The 21,291-nt window shown below is 45.7% G+C and overlaps 2 protein-coding genes across 4 annotated transcripts; both read right to left on the bottom strand.

Moving 5' to 3' along the window:
• Nucleotides 1-117: 117 nt before the first annotated feature.
• PSMC3 (proteasome 26S subunit, ATPase 3) lies at nucleotides 118-8,342 on the bottom strand. 2 transcript variants are annotated; one of them, XM_050897583.1, is made up of 12 exons: nucleotides 8,248-8,339; nucleotides 8,032-8,112; nucleotides 4,376-4,501; nucleotides 3,506-3,610; nucleotides 3,349-3,411; nucleotides 2,740-2,877; nucleotides 2,457-2,600; nucleotides 2,093-2,241; nucleotides 1,490-1,586; nucleotides 1,193-1,338; nucleotides 924-1,005; nucleotides 118-801 (listed from the first exon to the last, which is right to left on the bottom strand). In XM_050897583.1, the coding sequence occupies exons 1-12, from the start codon at nucleotides 8,272-8,274 to the stop codon at nucleotides 691-693; spliced, it is 1,269 nt and encodes a 422-aa protein (XP_050753540.1). In that variant the 5' UTR covers nucleotides 8,275-8,339; the 3' UTR covers nucleotides 118-690. The 2 variants fall into 2 exon arrangements, with proteins under 2 accessions (XP_050753540.1, XP_050753541.1); XM_050897584.1 differs by lacking the exon at nucleotides 924-1,005 and having other exon boundaries at nucleotides 744-801; nucleotides 8,248-8,342.
• Nucleotides 8,343-8,878: 536 nt separating this feature from the next.
• RAPSN (receptor associated protein of the synapse) lies at nucleotides 8,879-18,683 on the bottom strand. Of its 2 annotated transcripts, XM_050898045.1 has the most exons (8): nucleotides 18,372-18,683; nucleotides 15,498-15,836; nucleotides 14,048-14,206; nucleotides 13,607-13,705; nucleotides 13,387-13,509; nucleotides 10,594-10,647; nucleotides 9,750-9,949; nucleotides 8,879-8,989 (listed from the first exon to the last, which is right to left on the bottom strand). In XM_050898045.1, exons 1-8 carry the CDS (start codon nucleotides 18,585-18,587, stop codon nucleotides 8,917-8,919), a joined length of 1,263 nt encoding a protein of 420 aa, XP_050754002.1. In that variant the 5' UTR covers nucleotides 18,588-18,683; the 3' UTR covers nucleotides 8,879-8,916. The 2 variants fall into 2 exon arrangements, with proteins under 2 accessions (XP_050754002.1, XP_050754003.1); XM_050898046.1 differs by lacking the exons at nucleotides 10,594-10,647; nucleotides 13,387-13,509.
• Nucleotides 18,684-21,291: the final 2,608 nt, after the last annotated feature.

Here is a 21,291-nt window from a genome sequence, read left to right as displayed (position 1 = left end):
TGTATTTAAAATACAATACAGTGGCATGTAAGATACTTAATGCTAAAGTCAGTGTATTTATGAAAAGTGTAATTTTTAAATGGAAGTTGTAATTCTCAACTGGCATTAAAAGTACTGAAAGACTTGCTCAGTGGATGAAACTTTGAATTCTTTCTAATTACCAGACTGATTCACCAGAGAGCTCACATACATACCAGCAATGGTGTTAAAGCTTCCAGAGTTAAGTTTAAATGACAAAGTTAAAACATCATTCATGTGTGAATTGTGTTCACTTCTCCCTTGCAAAATGAGTGTTAGTTCAAAAGTTTCAAAGACTCTAACAAAGCTGTACAGTCTGTTCACTGGCTGCACAGGTAAAAATGGGATGCTGTCTGAGCTGCAGTTCATCAATGTCAAAGTACACGTACTGCAGTATAACCTGTTGGTCCTCATCCAGAAGTAGCAGAGTAGGATTTAATCCAGTTCTAGCAGGAGGAGGCTCCAAAGGCAGCATGATGGGCACTGTGGACAGGAGGTTCTCACCTTCCCTTTTGCAGATGTAGAACCACTGGGCAAGGGTGACAGCCCCAACACATCACGGACTTGTTTTTAGAGGGAAAAAATGCTTTATTTTTTCCAGACAGAAAGTAAGTGGTACAGTCCAGTCTAGTCCTGTCCTCTGCCAAGGCCAAAACCTTGACTGGGCAGAGATCAGGCATAGTACTGCAGATTGGCTTTTTTCTTCGCTTGAACCTCCAGGATTCCTTCCATGTAGTCCTCGTGGGTGAGCTCTGTAGCTCCACGGCGGAGGGCAATCATCCCCTGCCCAACGAGACAGTATTTAGAGAGGGCATGCGAGCACAACATCAGTTCAAAGTAATTACTCCATGCTAGCTTCCACATTTCCCTCCTATCAGTACTGGCTGCTGTAGAGGAATACTTACCGCTTCAACACACACAGCCTTGCACTGGGCTCCATTGAAATCATCTGTGCATCGAGCCAGTTCCTCATAGTTTACATCAGGGCTGATATGAGCGGGAGGGGGGGAAAAAAAAGTCTGAGAACATGTACCAAATAGAAAAAGCAAGATATGGAGCTTCCTTAAAACTCAACAGTGAGCTCTCAGCAAAAGAGAGCGCCTACCACTCCACAGCCCTGAGGTACCATCACAAGTGACAAACATAGCCCCAGAAGGCCCTGCCTCTTCCATACCTGACATTCATTTTGCGTGAATGGATCTGCATAATTCTGGCTCTGGCCTCCTCATTAGGCATCGGGAACTCAATCTTGCGATCTAATCGTCCAGAGCGGAGCAAGGCTGGGTCCAAGATATCAACCCGGTTGGTTGCAGCAATCACCTAAGTAGAAGTAGGGTCATCAGTCTGAGGCAGCTGGAGGACAGGCCTCTCCTCCCCAAGGATCCACCAAGCTTCTTCCCTGGACATCATTGTTTTCCATCCCCTGCTAGAGCACCCTGGACCTCAGTAGCACTCTCTGCTAGATCCCAACCTTGACTTGTGTGTTGGGCTGGAAACCATCAAGCTGATTAAGCAACTCCAGCATGGTCCTCTGCACCTCCCGATCACCAGCCTTCTCACTATCAAACCTGAGGAGGAAACAAGAGTAAAACTAACAGCGTGAACCTGACCACCCTGCCCCTATTTTTTAATCACATAAAAAGACAGAATGACTGCAGTTCACGCTCCTTGGCCAACGTCTTGCAAATTCCTCCTTGAAACTACAGGAAGTCCTACCTCGATGAGGACTGTGACTAGAATAACTGTCAGCAGCAGCTAAGTGTTATTATGTCCTTAGAGCTGAACAGGGCTAATGTTGTCCAGGCCCAAGTAGTAAATGAGGGTGAACATCTCCATGTGCCTGATGCAGTTACCAGAAAACAGTTTTATACAGCAGGAGACCATCAGATAGATCCCAAGTCTCATGAACTTCGTGCATGAGCCCAAGGGTTGTGGCAACTACTATCTATCGGTGATTGGCTTCACACTCTGTTTCTGAATAGGCCATGCTTTAAGCTAGGCTTCTCTCACGTACACAGGCAAAGGGGGCTGCTAGGCAGCTCCCAAGAGCTTTACAACATGGCCTACACCTCACCTTTTAGTGCCAATGGCATCCAGTTCATCAATAAAGATGATGGAAGGAGCTTTTTCCTTGGCTAGAGCGAAAGCATCGCGTACCAGCTTAGCTCCATCGCCAATGAACATCTGCACAAGCTGTGGACCCGCAAGCTTCAGGAACGTAGCCTGGGAAGTGAAAGAGAATCCTATGCCTTGTTTCTCAATAGTCAGTTCTGAGTACTACAAGAAGCCCTTAATTAAAACAACCAAGCAAGCAAGCAGACAAGAAAATCCGAACCTTTGTAACACCAGTTTGTACGTATGACCCCTCTCTCCCCTTGGAGGTGTTCTTTTTCAGGTACTGTTCTACAGCAGCACACACTTTCAAAGGTTCCTTTTACCTTGGTCTGGGCAGCACATGCTCGAGCTAAAAGCGTCTTCCCTGTTCCTGGAGGCCCGTACATAAGGACTCCTTTGGGTGGCTGTATACCCAAGTTTTCAAATTTCTCCTTATGATTCATTGGCAGGACAATGGCCTCCACAAGCTACAGCAAAAGAAAAATATTAATACATAAACCCATTCTGCTCCACAGATCCAGGCTGCCTGCTTTGAGCTATAGTTCTGAGCTGAAGTTCAAAGACTGCTGTCCTCAGTCACACCAGAAACTAAACATAAAATATCACCTCTTGGATTTGTTTATCCAGCCCCCCGATGTCACTGTACTGCTCTGTGGGTCTCTCATCCACCTCCATGGCTTTCACCCGTGAATCATATTCAGTAGGTAGAGTCTCCAGGATCAAGTAAGAGTCTTTGTTCACCCCCTGTAAACACAATTCCTTTGCTTTTAACAGGCCCTTCAGATAGCAATTAATAAACACGCTATCAAAGATGATTCACTAGACCTCAAGGATGCAGGAATAACCAGCTTTGACACTGGCACTCATCAAATCCCCACAGCTTGGCACAGTGGACAATGCCACAGCTAACCTAGCACATTTTTAAAAAGAGGGGTCCAATTTACTTACGATACAGAAGATTGATTTTAGAAAGCTTACTAGGTCATACCTAAATTTTCAGCACCTAATTGTATGTATAAAGAACACCACCCCCCCCCCCCCAAACTACTTTTCTATACTACAAATATGACCGAACCCATAATATATTTTTATTAAAATTTTAGTACAGAAATGGTCTTGGAGAAATCGGGACAGATTTGTCTCCTTTCTAAAGGGCAAGACATATGCAATTTTCTGGGCAACATCGTATCTAACAGTCACAACAGCATCACTTACCACTAGGTCTCCAGGCTTCAACTTCTCAGCATCAACCAACCCAATAACAGGCAGGAAATACGTCTGTAGGACAGAAATCCAAGTAAGCAAAACCAGCCATACTAGGAGAAGCTCCTTTTCAGCACTCCTCACACCTAGCTGGGCACAGGGGTCTCACCTGGCGCGTAGAGGTCTTGATCACAGCACACTTGCCCTTTCTCTGGGAATCCAGGTCAATGTTTGCTCCATCCTCCTCCTGGTCATTGGGGTCAACATCCAGCAGCTGAAAAGCAGAGTAAGACATTTCATGACAATGTGACCAGGCTAGCAGGACGACCCCAGGATTAACGCTTCTAAATTACATGCAGTAGGAGAAATAAAACTTCCCATCATCCATCAGCAGTAGAATCCTGAAAGCATTAAAGCCCTCCTATAAAAACTAACTTCTTCCTTCCCTCATGAAGCAGCACACAACAAACAGCGCACATAAAGACACTATAAAGTTCAGAACAAAGTAGTAGCTAATGGCACCGACTTCTCCTCCCATTACAGCAGCTCACATTAAGCCTTAAGTTCATTAAGTTTTAAAACACTAGTACAAACCAACCCCCTTTTTTTAAAAATAGAAAACTATCAGCGTTTTTTTGGCCTATCAGCAAAATTACTGAATTACAAAAAGAATGTGATGTAGTACCAGAGCCACTGCTTTTCATTTGCTGTGTCACAAGTTTCAGAAAGCATGTACCAAGTTTCACATGCCCAAGTCTACACTAAGCGAGGCGGTGTCACCCTCTGATGGCTATGTTACGTACAGATGAACAGTAGCCAACACCTAAGAAACGACCCAGACAAGAAGTGGGCAAGTGATGTGCACTTCCAGGTCACAAACAAAACCAACAGAAAAACCTGAAAGTCCTGGCTCCAGGAGCATCAGCAGTTTGAGAATATGCCGTGTCTCAAATTACTGACGAGTTCCCCTGCCCTTCTCCCTCCTGATATATATTGCGCACACTTCTCACATTGCTGCAGAAGAGCGCACCGCTCTCACCTCAATAACGTTAGAGACAAGGTATGGCAGGGTTTTGTTCACTTTGATCTTCTCGCTGTTCTCTTTGATCTTGTCTTTCATGGCCTGAAGCTCATGGGTCACTCTCAGTACTTCACTCTTCATGATCTGGAATCAGCACGCAGAAGAAAGAGATAGGAATAGTATCAGAAGACTAAGGCAAGATAAAATTCATACATTATTCCAAAAGTAAAACAGTTATAAAAACATAAGTTTGAGGAAACAGTGGGTATAAACGGAAACGTAATATAAAAAGAGGAAAAGCCAGCAAATTAGCCAAAATTGGTTAGGAATCAAGGCTACGCAGTCCATTCTGGTCTCCAACTTACCAACATCCCTAAGTAGTTTCTTCCCAGTGTCACTGGATAACCTTAGCCTAATCAATGCATCAGCTTACAGGGTTGCAATATGACCTAGATAAGGATATGACCTAGGTAAGGCAACTGTGCTTTGGTTTTTATTTTTTAATATATACAGATATACAGATACACAGGTAACTAGATATACACACACATGTGCATATCTATATGCATCCATATACACACACACCTATTTTAAAGTTATGCTTTGCTGGGTTTAAAGAAGAATTGTGTGCTGGAACACTGAAGTGCTGACATGCAATAGCATAGGAACAAACAGCCAGAAAAACCCTAAACTGAAAGTATCACAGTACAGAATCAAAGTAAACTGAAAGTATGAACAGGGAATGGAAGAATCGAGGCTTGTGTCTACTGAGAGCAGTGAGACTAGCAGCACCTTTGCAAAGAGATGTACCACCACTGCTTCCAGTGGAACAAAGAGAAAGAGAGGTGACATTTTTATAAACCTGCTCTGTTCTACAAGACCACACATATCGAGACCTACATATGAGAAACAAACATATCAACTGCCTCTATAGGGGAAAAATACTTTTTGTTCTCCTTAAAAGTAAAACATTCAACACTGGAGTAATATCCAGTACTTCTTCCCCACAAAGATAGCCAGGTCCTTTGGAAAACAGTGGAATTCACAGGACAACTCAGGTTGAGGGGGACCTCAGGGGGTCTCTAGTTCAACCTCCTGCTCAAAGCAGGGTCAGCTGTGGGCTCTCACTAGGTTGCTCAGGGCTTTGCCCAACTGAATCTTGAAAACTTCCAAGGACGGAGACTATACAATTTATCTGGAACAACCTGTTCCACTGTCTGACTGCCCTCACAGTGACAAGGTCATCTTCATACCCCTGTGGAACCTCTCATTTTTTCAATTTATGACCAGTAATTTATGGTTTGAATTAACCTTGGCCTAGGCTTCGGTAAGATATAAAACCTTTCTATAGGAAAAAAAGAAACAAACCAAACATATATTAGTAACACGACAGAAAGCTCAAATTTCTACATCTTTATACAATTTTAACTTTTCTGAGGCTTTTACTACTACTGTGGTCAACGGCTCAATGTCCTGATGGAGATCAGTGACGAGTGGTGTCCCTCAGGGGCCGTTCATTGAAGGTCAGGTTGGACAGGGCTCTGAGCAACCTGATCTAGTTGAAGATGTCCCTGCTCATTGCAGGAGGGGTTGGACTAGGTGACCTTTAAAGGTCCCTTCCAACCCAAACTATTCTATGATTCTACTAACTATAAGGGAAAACACCTAGAAGAAAAGAAGTTCCATACTCACCATCCAACAGTAAGTACATTTATACCCAAGACTAACGCACCCAATACAGATGTTTCTCAGTGCTGTCTGGCTGACGCCCACATACGTTTTCTTCCCTTTCCTGATTAGTCATGCAGTTTGAAAACACACAGTTTGTGATCCCCACTGTACCCCCAAATGGTCTCAGGAGAACTGGTTACACCTGAACTGGCTTACATGATTCTTTTTAATGGGGAAATCCACTCTTCTCTAAAAAACTATCTTTTTAAAACTCTCGATGCCTAAGCATAATACTGTGCTGTAACACATACTTATTCACAAGACAGAACTATTATAGGAGTCAATACAGAATCTGTTACATAAAAATGCAAAAAATTTAGAAATTTGATTTAATAAACACAGTCTGGGAAACATTCAAGGAAAACTGCATGAAGGGAGGGTGCCAATAAACATTTCTCAATTATGATGCCCTTACTATAAAATAGAGAAGGCTGCTTTTACTCCTTACTGTATTCAACAATGTAAAAATAAGACACACATCTATCTTTAATGTCTTTAAAGAATAAGAAAGTATGTTAATAAGTCAGAATTACTTGTGGAGCCTGAAGCAGTAGGATGAAGTTGCTCTGTAGAATTTATGAAATAATTTATCTCAATATTGCTAACATCAGGCGGTAGAGACAAACTTATACTAAAGTTACAAGTGCTTTTTTATGTGAAATGGGTCTATCTTGGGACAGGTCTACCCAGGTCTGTCCTATTTAACATCTTTATGAATAACCTAGACAAGAGAATGGAGTGCACTCTCATGTTTGCAGATGACATCAAACTGGGGGGCACAGTCTCTGTGCTCAAGGGCAGGGCTGCCACTCAGAGGGACCTTTGGAGACTGGAGGAACAGGCATACAGAAACCTTACAAAATTCAAGGACAAACGCAAAGCCCTGCAGCTGGGAAGGAAGAGCACCTTGCAATGACACAGGCTGGCAACTGGCTGTCTGGGGACCAGGGTCTCTATGGACAATAAACTGAACAAGAGCCAGCAACATGCCCTGACAGCAAGGGTGGCAAACAGCATCCTGGGCTGTACTAACAGGAGTGTAGCCAGTAGATGGAGGAAAGTGATCAGCCCCCTTTACTCAACACTTGTTAGATCCTATCTAGAGCAGTCTGTCCAGTTTTGGGGCCCCCCCATACAGCAAAGACATTGATAAACTGGACTGAGTTCAGCATGGGGCCAGCAAGATGGCCAGGGGGCTGGAGCACAGGCCCTGTGAGAAGTAGCTGAGGGAAGTGGGCTTGTTCAACTGGAGAACTACTGGGGAAGGCATCAAGAAGACAGAACCAGACATTTCACAGCAGTGCACAGTGGGTAGATGAGACAACAGACAAAGAATGAAACAAGAGAGGTTCAGGTTGTATATAAAGCAAATCTTTGTCCTCACGAGGACAGTCAAGCAGTGGCACAGAATGCCCAGAGAAGTCGTGCAATCTCTATCTTTAGAGGCTTTCAAGATCCAACCCGGAAAAACCCCTGAGCAGCCTGGGTTACGGCTGACCTGGCAGCAGGTTGGACTAGGGAACTTGTCAAGTCCCTTCCAACCTGAACTACCTGATGATCCTACCTGACCCAGGCCATGGAACAGACCTCCCCCTGCCCTGTGCCTACAAGAGCTAGGAGGACTGCTGTACCTTTAGCTAAAGCATCCAGGGCCCTGTAGAACAACTGTCCCCTCAGCTTCCTCGGGTCCTTGCTCTTTTAGTATTTCTTCCCTACCTTCGAGGCTTACTATTCCTCAATCTACCGTTCTCGACCTAGTTAACGGCATCTTATCTTTCATTGCCCTCGTCTCTGCCCTCACGGCTGTGCTAAGCCCGCCCCACCCCGAGCACCAGCAGCGCAGGGCTCCCAAGGGGGGGCCCCGCCGCAGGCAGACGGCCCGGCCCGGCCCGGCCCGGCCCCGCTCCCCGGCCCTTCCGCCGCTGGCGACCTTCGGCCGGTACCTTGATCTCGCTGTCGAGGAGGCGCGTGCGCTGCACGATCTCCTCCGTGGACATCTTCAGCACCTCCTCGCCGACGCCATCCTGCGGGGGCACAACGGCAGCGTCACCCTCGGCCCGACCCGCGCCTCGCCCCAGCCCCGCTGCCCCCCGCCCCGCCACCGCACCCCCGCGCCCGGCGGCGGCCCCCGGCCCGCGGCCCCGGCCCCTGCCCCTCACCTCAGACTCATCCCACACCGACGCCATCTTTCACCCAGCTAGCGAGCGAGTGCGCAGCGCGGCGGATTCCGGGCGGCAGATTCCGCGCTCCTCGCCCCGGGAGCCGGGCGGGAGGCAGCGGGACAGGCGGCTCGGGGCCCCCGCGCCCCCTCTTCTTCCTCGGCGCCCCCTCTTCTTCCTCGGCGCCCCGCCGCAGCCCCTCCGCCCCCGCCGCCCGAAGAGCGGCCCGACGGATCTGCCGAATCTGCCGGCGGGGGTAGTGAAGGCGAAACCGCCGCGCAGGTCACGTGCCACCGGCCAAATCTGCTGAGTGATGGCCCCAGCGCCATCTTGGTGCGGGGCAGGGGCGGAGCCCGGCGCAGGAGGGACCGAGCGCGGCTGTCGCCCACGGCCCCACCCGAGAGGGGCCGCCGCGCGGAGCCCGGTCGCGGCGGTAGGCGGGGCGCTCTCCCGGCGGTACCCTTTATTACAGTCAATCCCCGTACAGAGGAGCGAGGGGGGTCGGGCCGGAGCCCGCCATGCGGAGGGGAGACCGAGGACGCCCCCGCCGCCCAACCCCAGCCCCGCGGCCGCCGGGGTCGCCAGGCACAGCCTGAAGGGGCCCCGGAGCGGCGGGGGGCCCCGCGGCCCCAGCAGTCCCGGCGGCGCAGGCCGAGCCCCACGGGCGGGTCAGACGTAGCCGGGCTTCACCGACAAACGGCGGCAGTTGGGGCAGCCCCGGGTCCCGTTGGTCTGGAGGCACCTGCAAAGGGAGGAGGTCGTTTCGGGGGGCGGCTCTGCGTCCTGCGGCCGGAGGCTCCCCCAGGGCCGCTCCCGCTGCTATTCTATGTATTAGCCACATAACCCCTCCCGTCATGGGCAAAGGTTTGATCTCTTTTCCACCCATTCCGTGAAGGCACTACAAAAGTAAGTTCCTGTACTGCTGGAGACAAATTCACAGAGCTCATCGGGCACCCCTCGCTGCCCAGTAGTTTGATCCTAATTTTGGTGTCATTGTGAGGCTGTGTTTTTAAATTCTTAATTTTCAGAACTAAGTGTTTTGTTACACTCATGTTTCTTCTAAGAATAAAATGATGGTACAGCTAACTTCTTTCATAGCAGTAGCACAATAACGGACCAAACACCTTCTTCACCTCAGTGTACCTCTAGACAAGAGAGAATGTAGGAGGATTCAGGGGAAAAATCCAAACTGCCCCTGGGAGTGAAGAACTGATTCCCCAAGAGGAATTAAATAAGAATCTGTGAAGTGGGCTAAGCACCTACAAGGTGAGGACATCTGTGAACAATCATGTAGAGGAGAGAAGTGGGGTGGATATTATGGCTAAATCTCACCCTTCAAGGCCATGAGATTCACGACACTGCAATGTGATCCTGCAGGGCACAGGTAAGCAGGACAAAGATCTGGGGAACAGCATGCATAGGACTGTCCTACTCTGGGCATGAACAGCTCTTTCCTGTGACTGATGTCATGACAAGGATCTTTAGTGCTTCCAGCTCATTACTTTAAGTGGAAGAAGTGGGAGCAAGGCAGCGCCTGGAGCTGGTTGTTCTTCTCCCCAATGGACTCTCCACACATGCCACAGTACAGCTCCATCTCCTCCACGCATTCATGGAACTTCACTACATGGTCACGCAATTCTCGCTGCTGCCCCTTTGTGCGATAGATCCTTTCACACAGGCAGTGGAGCTTCAGCAGGCCAAGCTGCACGTGAAGGGCAGAAACATAAGAAAAGTGAACAACAAGGTGTAGACAGACCAGTAACAGGAGTGGAAACCACTGCAGCCCCATCAGCCAGCTAGAGAAACATCAGCACAGAAAGCTGCCCAAGGGACAGGATCAGTCACAAGGACATTTAGTCTCTCAGCACTTCCTGCCATTAACCTTACTTCTCTGTATCACAAAAGGGGACACCAGGTTTGAGGCACTCTGCAGCTCTTTCATCAAGATGGTTTTCCTGAGCTATCCATGACATACACTGTATTTCACTTCCCTTTGCCTCCAGCCAGCACAGAGTTCAGCTGCTGCTCAGGGCAAAAACATTTTTCAAGAAGAGACCCCTAATCCTCTAGCTCTCTGCTTGTTTCATACCCCATTTCTACTGCTTCCCACTTCCCTTTGTTTATCCCACTGTGACTCTTCCCTCACTTTTCAGACGTGCACACTCATGATCATCTGTGCAACTGCCCACAACTAAAAACTTCACAACAAAGCAAGTCCCAAGCATCAACTGGTTAATACGGACACGTTAATAAGCAGTAACAAGTGTGGATACTTCAACGCTTGACTTCTTCAGTTGCCTGATAGAAGACTATGGACAGTGCTGAAGAGAAGCTGTAGGATCCTACCTTGTTCCCTAGTCCCTCTGCCAGCTCCTGTGCCTTTTCAATGCTTTCCAGAGCCTGTGAATGGAGAGCATGCATCATCAGTTCTCAGTCTGATATAGCAAAACCAGACTTGTATGAATGCCGTATGGGAATTATTAGAAGAAAGAGCTAAAGAGGTACAGAGTAGAATTTGGATAAACAAGCATCACTGCAACTCTGGAGATGTAAGATAGCTGTCTGGCAGATTTCCCTCCCCTCCCAAAAGTTCATCCGTAAGAAAAGGTTGGTTTTGGAAAGACCACAAATAATCTGAGAACTACATTTCTGTTTGTCCTGGTTTCAGTTGGGATAGAGTTAATTTTCTTCCTCGTAGCTGGTACGTCATGCCCAGCCACACAGTGCAAAGTAGGGGTATGACGTTGGCAGAGGCTGCTCTTTCCAAGCAGAGAGAGTACAGACTTATTTAAACTCAGTCACACACGCTCATTGGCGTTGGGATGAAGCACAAGCAAAGCAAGCTGTTTCCCCATCCTACCCTACAGGCTCAATAATTGTTGGGCAACTCCAATTTCACTTGTACAAGAGGGGAGGAAAGGGATCAGCACCACCAACACACCACGCTCTTCCATTTTTTCCCTGCTGTTCATATATCCACTTTGTCCTACTTACACATGCTGTGATGTAGGAGTGTACTGCTATCCATCTTTTTCAATCTGAAGGAAAGTATTTAGCATAGCAGCTGTTATACCAAATGCGTCCCTACTTTCCCCCAGCTGCCACAGTGTTCCTCACTGTTCTGATCATCAGTGTCTGCTTTCCAGAACTATTAAGATCTGCTTCATATTTGTCCAAGGGGAAGAAGAGGTCTCCCTTGTGATGCAGCAGTTTTCCGGAGGAACATTATAAAATTTCTACCCTATAATTTGGCATTACTGCTATTCTAGAACAGGACCAGATGAGATGAAAGAATGCACTTTGAATGCAGACGAGATGGCATTAGACCTGTGGTGGCAGCAACAGCCTAGGATAAGGAAATTGTAGAAGAGGGAAGCAGGAACTGAAGGCTAGCAGGCAGAACATAACACAGAGCTGTGCCTAGGAAGAGTAACTGTGTACTAGAAAACCCTGAAATTAATGACTGGGACTAAGAATCCAAGTGAAGCATGTGGGGTGGGGGAAGAGATGCTGAGAAGTCCAGGGGACAGCTTGTCTTGGGACAGGAATATGAGACTGCACAAGAGTTTGTGCAAGCAGGCTGTGACAGCAGCCTGAGAGGATCTGCAATAGTATTGACTACGTGCAAATGAAAGGAAATGGACTAACTGGCCGAGGAGACCGGGAAGATGGAGGAAGCTAGGACAACAGGGAATCTGCAAGTGGAAAGTTAGCAAACTGCTTTATTAGGTAACTGATACTGGGATGAGTAGCAGAGAAATGGAAACTGGGACTGGCAGGTTGAGGAACGGGCTTGGGTGAGTATTCAGGGCTGTGACATTTGAGGAAGTCACATTTGGGGTAATGGGCATAAGGTCCCTGACCCACCAGGGCAGACTTCCCTCTAATGCCTGGAACAGAATACAAGATTCATCTATTCATTCTCTTCTTTTGTGGGTTTTGGTGAGATCAGGACTCTGTGCAAAGCCCTCACCAGGCTCTCACAACTGAGAATGGCTTGTGATAACAGAGGATGGCAATGGCTGGAGGTGGGATCAGTGGATGTAGGGGTTTGATGAGTGCTCTGAATATTCTCTTATGTAGAGGCCTGCCTGCTGTGTCCTGTCCCATTCTTTTGAATATGAGATATGAGGCTGGGAAGGGATTACACTGAACAAAGTTTTTAAGTCCACAGTTTCTTCTTCCATTGCAAACGTAGTGTTTACTTACTGAGATTGCAAGGTGTATCTCACCCAACTGATTCCCTGCTGTAGGCAACTCAGATGCTGACAGCACCTTGAACTTGTCTTTTCTGACCGACACATACTTGATTTCCTAATATCTGGGATGCTTCGTTTGAGCTAAAATTCTTTGTGTCTCATATGAGCGATAAGAGTGAATCTTCATCATATCTACACCCAAACCAGCATCCTGATGTGGCACTGTGCAGGCATTCCAGGTTGTTCAGCACTAGTTCAAGGCTAACCTTTGAGCATCTCATTCTGCAGCCCAGTAATATTCCTGCAGTGCAATCTGCTGCATCTAGTGCAATCTGGATTTTAATGCACATACACTGCCTAAGCATTTTCAAAATAAGTAACGTCACTGCCTTGTACTATATTGACCGGTTGTCTATTCCCAAGTGATTTTCTGCTCTCATTTCTCTGTTTCACATCACAGTTTATATACCTTCAAAGTTTCTCTAGGAATTTGATGCCACATTTGTCTGCAAAGCACATGGTGGAGCTGTAGAGCTGTCTAAACATCATCACTATCACAACAATGAGCTTAGTCATATAGCTAAAAAGCAGGCAGTGGAATCTATTTCAGAGCATAAGCTCATTGCCTACAATGGCAGGAGTAGGCTTCCTTCCCCCAGTGCCGGTTTCTCAGTGTAGTGCTTAAAGTCATCAGGATTGACTAATGAGACAATTCTGTAAGTTAGCAGTCTGACTCAGAATGGATGTTTATACTGTTAGTAACAAATTCCTGGCTGAGAGAAACCATTCGGAGAAATGTAACTGTACAAGCAACAGACCCTGTTGGTAGAACCAAGGGGTACAGGTCTCTACTGCACTTTGATGGGCATACAGTTCAGAAAAAGACTGTATGCTCCAATCTTGTCTAACAAACTTCTGTAGAAACAAGTTTGTAACTGACCTTGTCCAGCTCCTTCTGGATCATCCAGCACTTAGTCATTCCTAGCAGCACCTGGATCAGGCCCAGGCGGTTTCCAATCTCTGTCATGATGCTCATGGAGGAATCATACCGAGGAAAGGCTGTCTGTAGAAGCAGGGAGGAAAACACACATTTTGCTATGGCCTGCTTTTTACACCCTCTTGCTATGCCCTCTGTCCTTCCTGGCAGGAAAGAGCTGTACCTGCACGTCTTTGCGACTGCGATGGATATCTGCAAAGCACAGCAGACACAGCGCTTGCAGAGGCCGGTCACCATGCTGCAGGGCAATCTTCATGGACTCCTGAAAGATATTGTCTTTGGTCAGTAAAAGAGCTTGTTCCTGGTTCAAAACAGCAGGGCTGGGACTGTGCGCTCCAGCCACTGAAAGGTCAGCTCCAAAGAAATGCAACAATCTTTTTAAGGCAAGTAAAGTCTTGTTCACATGTTCCCAACCAAGGGTCATTCATAGACCCAAACTGTTGGGGCCCCCTGGGCTACTGAAACCACAGCTCTAAGATTGGGAGGCAGCAGGAACATCTAGAGTCAAGTGTGAATGCCATGGTATCTCTCTTCCTCCCAGTACTGTAGGCAATATCCCCTTGCAGAGACCTCTGACAGCTCTGCATCTGCCTGCACCCTATACCTCACAGCAGTCCATAGCATCTGCCAAGCGCCCCAGCTTCCGATAGGCCACTGCCATGTGATACTGGCTCATTGCACGGTACTTCAAGCTCCAGCCCTTTCCATAATCATTCACCAGCTCAGCTGCTTTACATGGGAAGAACAAGGCTTTCTCGTAGTCCTGGAAGGCAGACAAGCAGACAGACAGCAGTTACAGCAAAAATAAAGCAAAAAGAAAAGAAAAAAAACCCCAACTATTTTTTATTTACTAATACTGCAATGGCTAGCAGATTTCTGTACACCTTTCAACTCCTGCTGCTCATCTTCCACATACCGTATTTCACTAGATGTTTTCACCGGATATCAAACTGTGGAAGGTGGAATTGCCATATACTGAATTCATATTACTCTCTGGGTTCAGGACACTGGGGCAATGACACAGCAAATTAATTTTATATAGTATGCCATCAGCTTTACTTTGCAGGAACCATTTACTGTCCTCTGTAACCAAAGGCTGAAAACTTTCTCTGCTCTTGCATCATCTCTGCTTTCAACATCTACATGGAGCCCTCACATTCTCCATATGTGAGTCAAGATCTCCAAGAGGCTGGTTATCCATCATTGCAGGAAACAGGAACAAAGAATCATGGCCTCACCAAATCCACAATAAGTAATAATATAACATATTTTCATTTTTAAGTATCTTTCTGCATTAAAAGCATTTTAGAAAGAAAACTTATTGTAAAATAAGTACGTAAAACTATTATCTAAATATCTAAAACCATTCTCAAGTAAGTTACATGAGACTGCAGAAATGAAAAAGTCCTCACATTTTTTAATTCTCCAAGATGCACAAAGGAAACCACAGCTTTTAAAATTTCCTTTCTCCCTTCTTATTTCATACCTTAAAAGTATCCAGCACAATGTTCTTTTCCTTATTTTTGGTATTATGAGGGAACCTTACTGATAGTTTTCAACACTGCAGTTGGTGAGTCTTCGATTAGTGACAAAAATCAAGACTTTGTGAGGAAAAACTATTTGTTGCTGTTTGTAATAGAAGTTAGAACTGGCAAATCACCCCCATCCTCAGTTCCTGCCTGGTTTTGCTCATATAAATAGCTATTTGCCTGCGATAGCAGTAGAAATAGAGAATCCATGAGTTCTGGCTGCCAGCCCTGTGTGCAGACAGTACCTCCCTTTGATGTGATGATCTTTGAAGCTAAGTTTGATCTTTTCAACACACAGGAATATTCACAGCTGCTTCTGCTGTGGTATATAAACATTACACTAATCCTCCCATCCTTACTGTGAAGGAGGGTACTTGATGATTTTACAAAGAAGAGATTTTAGCTTACAATGCTCTCTCAGTACTTCACTTTCTATAGCAAAGAAATAAGCTGAAATTCACACCATTTCCAATTCTTTCCTGAATCCCTGAGACAATCACCGTTCTGTCCCTTAGGTTACCGCACCTTTATCTGGGCGTAGAAGTTCCCAAGGCTGCAGCAGACTCGACACTCCAGCATCTTGTCATCGTTGTTGTGTGCGTAGCGTAAAGCTTTCTCAAAGCACTCCAAAGCCTTCTGGAAAATGCTGAGGCCCAAGAAGGCATTGCCCATGCTGAGGCTCACCTGGCCATTCAGCTGCAGGCTCACAGTGGTACCCTGCATGTTCAGGCACGTCTTACAGTAAGAGATTGTTTTCTGGAATTCACAGAGTTTCTCATTGCTGCGAGCAAGGTTTAGGTAGCTCTCTGTAAGGTAATCCGGGTCTTCCAGCTCCCGTGCTGTGTCAATCTGTACCACTGCAAACTTTAAGTAGAAAAGATAGTGTTTATAAAAGTGTGTAATTTATTTAAATACAGCCCAAACACCCACAGAGTAGCACCCTGTACTGGAGAAGTGGCTCATCTCTGAGCAGGGCAGAGAAGTCCAGCAGCACAGACTGAGAAGCATCGTATACATTGAGCAGTTATCTGGTGGTGTAAAAGGCCTATGAGCAGTCTGAAGAAACCTCTCCACAGAGTCTCTGGGGCAAGGAAGATGAACTAGGCTGGCAGTTAGTGGGAAAAAAGCTGTTAAATGGCCCTAAAGAGAAGCAGGTGAAGCAGGAAACATCTGACACAATGCAGCTCAGTTTTCTTTCACTCAGTTTAATTTATTCTACTTTCTCTGGAATTCTTAAGATATTAAAGTACTCTATTAATAAAAGAAAGTAAGCAAGCTATTTCTTTCATCAGTTTTTTACTAATAAATTGCAGTCTTGACAGTTTTTGTTCTATAACCTTCAGGATTCATTGCATACAGTTCTCTTAAATGATTTGAAGTCTCTTTCTTTTAGACTGCAAACTCTTCTGAGCAGTGACTCTTTTGTGTTTTGTGATGAACCAAGCACACTGCTGGTCTGAATTAATACCAGTAGCAAAGGTAAATATTTAGCAATTTTCTCAGTATGTGTTTTCATTAGAGATTATCAGTTAGGTTTACGGATAACAATTCCCAGGGGCACCACTTACTTCCTTTTTGTATCGTGGCAACATATAATAATTTAAGCTACTAGAACACTTCACAAAATAAAAAAAAAAAACAAACTAAACCAACCATAAATTGCATATGTTTGGGTATATACGTTCTCAGTTTCCTTAGCACTTCAGGAAAGCTGCTATGTGGACCCAGTAATGTGCATTAGCTCATGCTTCCCCACATTCCCTTACCTTTGTACAAGTTCTTCATTATTTCCTGATTGCCACAGCCTCTTTCCTTGGTGTGATGTAATTTTTCTCTCCAAAAGAGGTTGAGCATCATAACCTTTCTTAAATCACAGTTAATTTCATGCCTTTAATTCTGACCCCTTTTCTCCTGTTATTTCCTCTCTCAATGGTTTATTGCTAAAGTTCTCCTTCCTCTATCTTTGACCACTCGCGGTGTAAAGTCTTCAGTTTGACTGAAGCCATTTTTCCTCCCTAATACTGGGAAGAACTAAAATTCACCTACTCTGATCCCACTTTCTGTTCTCTTCTCAGGTAACAAATTAAAGTTCAGGTATACTGAGCCCACTCCTTTGCCTGTTTCTTGTTTTCCATGAAGCCTTCAGTATTTCCTTCAGGTAGCTACATCTTACCTTTTTTGCTTCTCTCTTCCCTAATCAGTCTGTTGTTTCTGCCACCACCTAATTCCACATCACTTATCAGAACTGTTTTTCTTCAGGTGTTTTCCAAGTCTATTAATACCCTTCTTTTCTTCTCCATCCTAAGTATTTGATTTTAAGATAGGTCTTTGACATGGGTTTACTAGTAAGATGTGCTCCCCCTCCATTCTAAACAGAGCTACTAAAAACTTTTCAATGAGATGTGGGCACTCCCTTCATGTTTTGTGCTAAATGCTGAATGATTACCAGTCTAGTAAGAGGCAACCAAAAACATCAGGACAAGAATATCAAGGCCCTTTAGCAAGACTCTATTTCAGGCTGGGAAAGTTTCTTAAGACTATTACAACATCCTCTTGCCTTGTCTTCCAGATTCCTGAGTCACCCTCCCAAACACTGCCGGCTGCTCTCTATATGCATCCTGTTACTTCTCAGATCCACACATCAGCTTCTTTTTGTTCATTTAATCAAACACGTTTATCCTCATGCTCTTGAAATGTAACTTCAGCTTCTTTTTACCACTCTTCCATCAAGCCCCATATCCTTCCTTCGTCTATGCTGTTCTGACAACTGGGACCCCTCTCTGACCTCAACTGTCAGACCCCTCCTGGAATGTCTCTCAACCCCACCACCAAAAAAGCATCCTCTTTCCCCTCTTAATCAGCCCCCTTGCAAACAAATAATTGTAATAGAAAACAATGTAAGATCTATATTAGATATCAAACAGCAGTTGAACAACAAGATAACAGGCATGTCTCCACAAGACTGCTGCTTATTCTACAGAATCCACTTGGAGATCTCTTTTTACACTGACAAAACTGTAACAGCTGTATACTGTAAACACACTGTAAACAGCTTTAAGTGGAGCAAAGGCCCTGTTTTCATACCTTTTCCTGAAGCCTGATAACACGGTGTGCCTGTATGTGGGGAATAAATCAAAAAAGGTCCCCATGATTAACTGGAGAACCTCAATAACCTGGGAATCCTGAGGGACCAGACCCAATGAAAAGTAGTATTCTGTGTATCTTGTGGGCTGGAGCTATTGGTCAACACAGTGATTTCGGCAGCCCACAATACGCACTCAATAGCTGGTAGGGTCTACTATATACAAAATAACCCCCCCGATTTCACATTCTAATCTCCAGCCACTCTCCGTAGTGGGTGCGACACAATGGCATGCATTCATCTCCAGTTCGCCTTACCTTCAGCATATCTTTGTATCTGCCCATCTCTGCATGAGCAGTGATGAGGCAACCCAAAACCCGAAACCTGCCAGCAGGATCCGCAGACTTCTCCAAAACCCTCATCCAGACTCGCAGGGCCTTTTCGGTCTGATTAGACTGGTAAAGATGGAGTCCTTTCTCTATCTGTTGCTTTGTCTGGTCCTGACCCATCTCCCATGCATTAAAAAGCCTCATACACTAACCTCTAAGGACAGCAAAAAGGAAGTGCATAGAAGAGAACACAACATAAAATGCCCTAATAGAGGAGGGCGGGTTGTGTGCTCAGAAGGCTTGGAGCCATAAAAGCCCAGCCATGTCAGGGGGCTGGAGTTGTGGTAGGCAATGGCAAGAAGTGGTTGCTCAGCACTGAAGGTAGAATCCCAAATCCACTAGGCAAACGTCTTGCTTGCTAGGGCTCCATCAGTGCATTTGCCTGTCCAATCTCATAAACAAAGAGGAAAAGCACAACACGGAGAGAAAGAAAAATCTCAAGCGACAGGAGTGAAACTCAATCTGAGCAGCCAGTGCTGGTCTCCTCCCCATTGGCTACAGCTGCGCCTGCCAGTCCGGCTCACGTGGCTCCCAGGAATGCTAGTCAGGCTCCCCAGCTCCCAAGGTCACGGCGAGCCAACTGCCCACCCCTGCCCGCCAGTATGCAGCTTATAAATACCCCAGGGAGAGACAATCAGCTGCAGTCACAGGGATGTCTCAGTTGTCTCTTTCCTCTCTCTCTGGCCATTCCCTTTTCCAAGCACTGGTGGTGGTGGGCTAGCCTGGGAGGTAGCAGCCTCAGCTAGGATAGTAGCTTTGGGAACAATACATGCCTTAAAAAGTAAGGTATGAACTAGAAGGCTCCAGCATGTACACGTGTGCAGTATTATACTTGCAACAATGTGCCTGATACCTCGCCAGGCACAAAATTCAGCCTCCCTTTTGGGGGCCTCAGCTGGCAATAGGGACTGTTTCTGTGGACAACGGTCAGCTCTGTCACAGATTTGCTGCAAATATGGCACTGACTTCTTAATTTCAGGGACAACAAGCAGCTCACCATCTTGAAAAACTTTGTTCATGACTGACTGTTGCTCACTGCCATCAGATACCTGTGACAGTCCTCCAAGAGTTTTCAACAGAAGTTGTCAAAGGCATTGCTGAAGTTCTGCATCCAGAACGTGCTCATCTTTTATGATGAATGACAGTAATGACCCAAAGCAACAGATTTCTGCACCTTCTGATTGCGCAAGAGAATTATTAGCCCAATTAGAAGATAGCTTTTACTCTCCCACACACCTCCTCTAGGAGTCAAGTTTCATACCCCCATTGATGTGCTGCATTTTTAATGGGCCCAGTCTTGGTTATCTATAGATTTACTCTGTCCTTCATAAGAGATACCAAACTTGGAGGGGTGGGGAATGCCTCAGGGACGTCTAACGTTTTTCAGATACAGAAGTCCCAAACACCTGTTTTGGGATCCTTTTACAGGCCAAAGAGAAGAAATGGCAATTCAGAGTTTTAACAACAGACCCACGTGCAGAAGCAGGCATGTCTCCAGCTGCCTCCCTGCTTCTACATGAATTTGGTGGCAGTTCTTCCCCAAGCAAAGGTAAATACCAACAGAATCATCTCACAGGCCACCGGTTGGACCATCCTGGCCTGTGTCATGGCTGCCTAAGGAAACACAAACCCAAGGAAGCCTTCCTGAGGTAATATCCCTTAGGAAAGCAGGACACAAAAGAATAAGGAACCACAACCTACCCAGAGGTAATATCCCTCAGGAAAGCAGGACACAAAAGAATAAGGAACCAGAGTCTACCCAGAGGCTTTACATTGTAGCATTCATAATCTTAAGAGATTCCATCCATACCTTTATCCAAAATTTCCTCAGAAAAATATTTTAAAAAGAAAAGCATTTTAAATGGTAGAAAAGTCTTGCTACACTCAGACTGATTCTCTTTTGGGAGCTTATATACTCTATGATATTTGCATTATTCAATTTAGCATTGTTTTTCAGAGCAGTAATGTGCTAGATGGTGTTTCAGCATAGACTCTGTACGCTCAAACTTTGGAAGTAGGAACTGCGGAAAAATCTACAGAAGGCTGAAGAAAAGTAACGCTGAGGCACAGCTGGTTATGTGCAAAAATCACTTCAGCAGCACTGTTAAAATTATTATCTAGGTACTTTACAGATTTTAGGGCTTCCATAAAAGTCTGATTCAGAATTAAAAAGACTCTCTCCTCCCTGCAGTAATTCTTATATGTCTCTCTGGAGATGGGTGGTGGGATGGACACAAGATGCAGAAGACCGATCCCCGTGGAAAGCACTGATAATGGTGAGGCCATCAGATTTCTGGACTTGGAGAAGTTAAGAAGCCAGGGACAGCAATCATTGAAGTCTGCTACATAAAAGAATCAAGCCAGGACTCAAGAAGGGGGAAAACAGAAGTCACATCATTCTTTGCTGGAGCAGACTACTTTGCAAAATTAACCTTCCACAAGTAACCTGCCTGTAACTCAGACTCATCCTGATGCTTTTGGACCACTTCACCAAAGCACAGCTCCCCTCAATATTCACTCTGATATACCACAAAGAATAGGCAAAGTGAGAAGAGGATGCCTTGCATTCTGACAAAACGCATCTAACAGGAGGGAAATGATCTGTCCTGCATTTTGTTGATCACACTGTACTTCCTTGCTTTTGAGTTCTCCTATGAAACAGTGCTTAGTCTCTTAATCAACTCACAACTCAGAGAGATAAAAAACAGCCTAGTGAAATAAGGGCTAGATCCATCAAGCTCAAATTGGTCATTTTCAAAAACCAGAAACATACTCTGATACAGAACATACCACTCTGAGCCCAGTGCAGCTGCCTGAATAAGGAGGAGTACATGGGTAGAATCACCAA

The sequence above is a fragment of the Gymnogyps californianus genome, chromosome 5 (assembly GCF_018139145.2).
Source record: "Gymnogyps californianus isolate 813 chromosome 5, ASM1813914v2, whole genome shotgun sequence".
NCBI classification, from domain to species: domain Eukaryota; kingdom Metazoa; phylum Chordata; class Aves; order Accipitriformes; family Cathartidae; genus Gymnogyps; species Gymnogyps californianus.
Note: the sequence above shows the minus strand (reverse complement) of the source record. Positions and strands in the feature narration are given on the sequence as shown.